Raw genomic sequence first — 6,591 nt, 5'->3', positions numbered from 1 at the left:
GCAGGAATAAAAGTGCCAGATCATCAGCATTAAATTCTGTTATAAAAAGCTGCTCTACACATAGGCACAAAGGAGAACAGAAGATCAATGGCATGTGGGGGAATCCAAATACAACGCCGACCCAGCTATTCCCAGGCCCATCACAGGAGAGAGGTCAGCCCAGAAAAGGCTCGACTCCACGAACATGAAGGAGCAAAGAGGCACAATGGCAGGTGGAGGAACCGAAATTATGGACTCAGAGAAATGGAGCTCCCACCCCAGCCCCTCCCAGGGCTGCCCAGGACAGCCATCAGCCCCAGGGGCTGGGTGTGACTCCCATCATGATGAATCAACAGGAGCGGCTTGCTGGATCACCTGACAGACTGAAAGGGGTTACTGCTCAGGGAGATGAGACGCTGGTGTGGAGGCGAAGGGCATTTTGGGACTGTACATGACTTACTCTGGGATGTTCAGGGGAGGAACCAAAGGCAGAAAAAGGGAGGGATCAAGGTGCTTTGCGGAGTAAGAAGGGTGGGAAAACAGAGGGATAAGTATGCATGTCTGGCCATGCCTGGCACCTGATCAATGCAGTCTGTCCTGTTTTCTCATTAAACTCCATTTCTACCTATTTTTCTGGGTGAACGGGCTCTATTCTGCATGCATGAGTGTATGTCTAGGTGCTAGCAACTAGCCAGATCACAGGTCACTGGGGGCCTACGTGTCTGTGGTGACCAAGTAAGAGAGTGAGGGTACATATGTCAGTCTGTGATCACAGGAGAGTATCAAGTCAGACTAATTGGAGTGTAAGTTAAGTGACTTGGGAAGCAGATTGTGTGTGTGTATGTGTGTGTCTCAGCCACACAACTGGAGGATTTGGCTACCAGAGGGACCAGAGCATGAAAAGATCCTGAAAGATCCACACCTCAAGACTTTTTTTGATAGCCAAACAACTTACCCGATTGCCATCGAACAGACAGATTCGAACATGTCTACTGAGAACCTGTATACTGACTCCTGGGAGAGGAATCATTTTACAGCTACATAAAGTTACAATCAGGGATACTCGAGTTGGTCTAGGACAGATCTGAAATACAGACAACAAAAGAATGATTACATCTAAAGGCTCCTCCTGGATGTGGTACCAACTGGTACTGAGATGATCAAGTGTAGTGTTCACTAGACTGGATTCTTCTAACTACAAAGCTTGTGTAGTATTAGCAGCAAAATTTCTTTGTAAGGCTTTAGCTCTCTTCTAAGGAAATCACTACAAATATTTTTGATGTGACAGATAGAAGGTCCTATCAAAGTTTGAGAAGAAATAAATATTCTAAAAATGGTGCAAATCAAGATATAATCATTAGCCAAAATGAAAGAAAATGAAATTGGTGATTTCATGGTGCCTAGCAGAAGTTCATGGTTTAAAAATTCAGGCTAGTCACCCACGCAGATCTGCTTCACCCCAGACAGGGAAGGAATCCACAAACTTAAGATGAAACATGACTTTTGAAAGATACAAACATAACAATTTGTACCATTTTTTTGCCTGTTAGAGAGTAGGATGTGATAACATCTACTGCCTAAGGAGTCTGGATTGACATCAAAATCTATCATCTGTTTCACAGCCATATTTACCCACCAATAGGAAATATCACTAGCAATTCACATCTAGAGATCCTGTCATTTCTCTCAAACCAAAAGCATCATAGCTTTCTTACCAGTAATACTCACAGTGTTTTTTTCAGGGTCCCACACCAAGTCTTTGAAAGCCAGCTGTGATGCAGTAAGTTCAGGCTGCAAAAAGTAACTTGCTCGAAACTGATTGCCTACAATAAGAGTAATTTTAAAAATTCTTAACATTTTTATGATCTTTATTGACACAAAATGAACAACACCCAACATTCAGATGTGGCTAAAGTCCATTTGAATATTTGACTGGTCCAAACAAAACTATGGAGGTATCTTCCTACAAGCACCCTTTTAAAAAGAGTACTTGTACTATTTGTAAGTGTTCTGCAGTATTTCGTTCCAGAAGCACAGTAATTTAATTAACAAAAAGAGCTATTGACCTGAAACAGTTTTAAACAAAAAGATTAAGAGAATATGAGATGTCTAATATATTCAGTGAAGAGACTCCCAACAGACCTCTGAGAAAAAGGGAAGATTAAGAAAATCATCATTTTCTGCAATGTCAACAGGAAGTATCTTCCAAAAAGGAAAATCTCTTAAGTCATTAGGAAATTTGTCATCGCCTTCATGTGGCCAGGATTTCACACAGATAAATTAAAACTTAATTGAAAAAGAAAAAAAGCATTTAATACATTATTTGACAGGTCAAATATAACCTGTACAGATTCCCAATTATAATTAAGCAATACTGATTTTAGTCCAATAGGCTGTAACCAGGATAAGAAACTCAACACAGACACTTGAGAATCGAGCACTGCAGTTATTATGAGAAAACCGTACCTTCTTCTAAGAGCTGGAAAAGTGTGGATAGGCGGAATCCTGCAGGAACTGCTCCTATGGTTGCCAATACCTCTACTGTGTCATTCTAGTAGAAAACAAATGGATATTAGTATTCCTGCTATTTAAAATCTAGTTCTATCCTAATTTAGAACTCTCACACAACCAGTACCGGAGACCTGGGGCATCAGTCACCTCTTCTAATCTGAAGCCAGTTTGGCCCATCTCCAGGAACTACTTTTACTCTGTTTCATGTATGGACCCAGCCAGGCTCCCATTTTGTTAAACCCGCCTTCTATTTCAAAACAGTGGCAGAGCAGCCAGTTACAGAACAAAATCACACTCTTGAAATAAATGGTGTAGCACTACTGTGGCAAAACAGCCAAAGACATCTCATTTACATCTTCATTCATACACACGGGCAAGGCTACAGCCTATGTCTAAAGCATTAGAGAACATTTCTGTAGCATTTCTTGCTACAAAAACCAAGACAGAGATGTCAATTAAAAACATTGGTCTGTACTATGAGATACAGTGTTTGGTAAAAGGAAAACTTTGTCTACAAAATAATTAACATTATGGTAGATGAAGTTGCTTTGTAAGAGATACACCTACCTCTGTGATAGCTCTTCTTACGGCACTCCAGTGAGAATCTGTTCTGGAAGAAAAATAATGTATATTTATAAAATATTATCCTTGTGTGGACAAAAATTTAAACACTAAATACAGGTTTGTCTTCAAATACCAGCAGCTTAATAACCGTCTGTATTGGAGATACACATATTTCTAGCCACTGAGACTAACTGAGACTGTCTCATGAGCTTGGAACATAACTGGATACATGACCTAGTTAATCTTTGATTTTATGACAGGGAAAAAACAAAACAAGCCAAAGCAAAACTCCCCAACAAACCCACTCAAGTGAAAATATGTCTGCAAACTGAAAAAATAAGCAAGTGTCTGCTGTACTGAAAAAAAAAATGTAGTCACAAAGAACCAAATGCCTTTGTAAGGTATTCTCACTGTAAGAAACTATTGTAGGATCAGATTTGAGGAGGAAATGGAAGAACAATTTTATACTTATTTGCTTTCACATCACTCCGTTTACCTTTTTTTAATTTCAGTTCCATCTGCTGTTTCATCCACCACTTCTATGTGTTCTCCGCTTCGCTCTTGGTTCTCTTTATCTTCATTATGGACCTGTAATTCAGATTCAAAAAGGGGGAAAAGTACTTGATTTCTTCACAATTCTGTTCCTAAAAATGCTTTCTCCAACCATAGCACATGTTAATAGTTTAGAAGAGGAAGTTTTCTGTCTGTAATGACCTATCACTCCAGAGCACAGTAACTGCAGAACACTGCCCTTAGTTCTGCAGATACAGCAATGGATTGGAGTATTCCTACAAGTACACAAGAGAATGCATTTGCAAAGCTGATTCTTTAAACAGAAATACATCAGCATCATGAAGTAAAAAGCTAGCTACTCAACATGCTCTTTTGTCACATTGTGAAAAGCTCTGTTCCACCTGATCACTCAATCCAAACTGTGTATCCGCTTATGTTCACCACAATTGCACACTGGATGTATATGTGTATAAATACATACACTAACATGTGTAAGCAACTCTAAAAATGAAAAAAAAAAGTTACAAAGCTTTAAAATCCATTTTTTAAAAGGTTCTTCTGTCTCAAATTACAAAATACTCCAACATTTACATGGACTCGCATTTCATATAAATTATGAAAAGCCTGAATTAGTCCATAGCAGCTTGGAGACTTCAGAGTTGACCTTTAGTGACAAAGATTATGACTTTCATAGTCAAGAAACTTCTCTGCACTTACATGTCACATCTTCACAAGGCACAAAAATACTGCTTTTGCTAGCTATCTCCATACGCGTATACCAACATGGTATTATTTCCAAGTAACTGGCAAAAATGATCAATTTTATGCAGCTGTATTATCATTAATATATATAAAATAACAGAGGTGAGACTAGAACAGAAGAAGGTTGCAGCACACTAACCACAAGATAGGTTCTAGGAACGAGGCCTCTCTCCCCTTTTGAGTTTTCGGCTACCCACCAGCCATCCGCCTTCTTTTCATGTATAAGTAGGACTTCACCTTTCTTTGCCATTAGAAGGAGAGAGAAAGAAAAAAGACCAAATATTTCAAAATGGTTCCAGGCACAATTGAAAAAAAAAACATGCAACAGCTTAATTTTTCCCACAACAGAGAACACAGACTACCATGACAGACTGTGCTGCAAAAGAAGGTATCAAAAGGACATTGGAGTCCACCAAGCCAAATGTACACCGGGAAAAGCCATTTCTCCCCAGGTCCCACAAGGAACCAGCTAAATCCCAGAACCATAGGATTTAATTACAGTTATCACTTAAGACACAATGATCTGCAGCCAAAAAATTTTATAGAGACATATTTACCGTAAATGTGAGATCGCCTTCCTGCTGTGCATTGAAGTTTCCAACTGCAATACATTCTTTAACATTTGGATCATCCAACAATTTATCCTCCTCATCATCATCTGCTTCTTCACTGTCTTCTTCCTCACTACTTTCTTCATCTTCACTCTCATCCTCTTCTCCATTTTCATCTTCTGTTTGAGGATCTTTCTGATGTTCCTCATCCCTGCCCAAAACAGATGAAACTTTTTAAATTATTATTTTAACAAAACTTCTTGAAATTGCTGTAAAGCCTTGCAATATGGGGTTTTCTGCAAGGACATTATCCAGATACAGAATTTTCATTCCCATGTTTTACTCTCTGTCCTGATCTGAAAACACACCAAAATCCCAATGGTGTTTCCTCCCTAAGTGTACAGACCACATTGCATCCTCTCCTCTCAACAGCCACATTATATTTCAGCCATTAACCAACACCCTCAGAAAATTCAAGCGAGTCGCTTATGACTGCATCAAGAAAACAAGCCCCATAAGAGCTGGCTCTTCAGTACCTCTTTTTTAAATGTATGTTAAGATAATAAAGGCAACGAGCTAACAATTTTTCAGGGTCCTTTCCAACCATACATGTACAATTCTGTAAAAGTGCAGATTGTATTTGTTTGTTTAAGCTACTTACGCTGCATAATTCGTCGTCACGTTATCCTGATCCAATACAAGAACAAGTTTCTGCAGCTGCTGAGAAAGTTTTAGCAATAGCTTTTCTTCTTCTTCTTTCCTCTGATTATAATTCCCCACAGGTGCAGGCTCATCAGCCTAAGAAGAACACAACAAATTGCCCAAAGAATCAAAGTTAAAGTTCCCCTATAAAGTTAGTTTTCCAGACGGCTTATGAGCTTTGACCTTCCTGGGATGCTGTCACTCCCTGTTTAGTGATATCTTTCTTGCCCTTTTACTCTGCCACAATGAAATTTCATGTTAAATTTCAAATCTGCATTCTCCGCTTTTGATACAACACATTGAGTTGATAAACATTTTAAAAAGTATTGGGTCGATAAAGATTTTAAGTGCGGAACTTGTACACAATAAAGCATTAAAAATATGCTTTTAAATAACACAAATGGATCTCAGAGATCTCACTCCGGGGTTGCACAGTGCTAGGCATTGCTCTTGTCCCGAGGCATCTAAAATCAAAGTAGGCTGGTGTTCTCTAAACACTCTCTGTGATGCATTTTGGAGAAAACCATTAACAAAATTGTTTCCACACTTACTTTTTTCAGATCATGAAGAGCAGTTGTATTCTCATCCAGCAGTTTCTTCAGCTGCATACATCTGCATTGAAAGCAAGACAGACAGACAGCATTTTCTTAAAAAGACGGGTGACCCAAATCATGCATGCTTACTGAAACGTGTTTAGATACGCAGACTCCCTGTGTGTATGCAGCTTGACAAATGCAGATAGAAGCCCAAACGGCAGCTTAGCAGATTATTGCCTGTGATCTGCAAGTTCCCACTTAAAACTACCGCAGCCCTTGAGGACTGGGAAGCAGCCAGCCTGTTGCTTCCGCCTGGGAAACAGCCGGGTGAGAAGGAGCCAGGGAAGAGATCTGTACAATTAGGAGAAAAACGGAAAGTTGTACAGGGAATTCTCTGCTCCTCCTTTTTCTCCTCCTCACCTCTGCGAAAGGGCCTTCCGCTGCCCGGGGTCCGCGGCCGCGCTCTCCGCCCG

General features: G+C 39.8%; 1 protein-coding gene across 1 annotated transcript in view; it reads right to left on the bottom strand.

The window, feature by feature from the left end:
- NPHP1 (nephronophthisis 1 (juvenile)) overlaps positions 1–6,585 on the bottom strand; it is a 17,977-nt gene extending 11,392 nt beyond the window's left edge. The window contains exons 1-10 of the mRNA XM_009885998.1: positions 6,539–6,585; positions 6,134–6,194; positions 5,542–5,678; positions 4,887–5,091; positions 4,469–4,570; positions 3,551–3,642; positions 3,058–3,100; positions 2,446–2,530; positions 1,708–1,802; positions 935–1,063 (exon numbers count right to left, since the gene is read on the bottom strand). Of these exons, the coding sequence (XP_009884300.1) occupies positions 935–1,063; positions 1,708–1,802; positions 2,446–2,530; positions 3,058–3,100; positions 3,551–3,642; positions 4,469–4,570; positions 4,887–5,091; positions 5,542–5,678; positions 6,134–6,190 (945 nt within the window). The 5' untranslated portion in view covers positions 6,191–6,194; positions 6,539–6,585. The remainder of the gene's footprint in view (positions 1–934; positions 1,064–1,707; positions 1,803–2,445; positions 2,531–3,057; positions 3,101–3,550; positions 3,643–4,468; positions 4,571–4,886; positions 5,092–5,541; positions 5,679–6,133; positions 6,195–6,538) is intronic.
- Between the last annotated feature and the right edge of the window lie 6 nt (positions 6,586–6,591).

Source organism: Charadrius vociferus, unplaced genomic scaffold, assembly GCF_000708025.1.
Source record: "Charadrius vociferus isolate BGI_N301 unplaced genomic scaffold, ASM70802v2 scaffold455, whole genome shotgun sequence".
Lineage (NCBI taxonomy): Eukaryota > Metazoa > Chordata > Aves > Charadriiformes > Charadriidae > Charadrius > Charadrius vociferus.
Note: the sequence above shows the minus strand (reverse complement) of the source record. Positions and strands in the feature narration are given on the sequence as shown.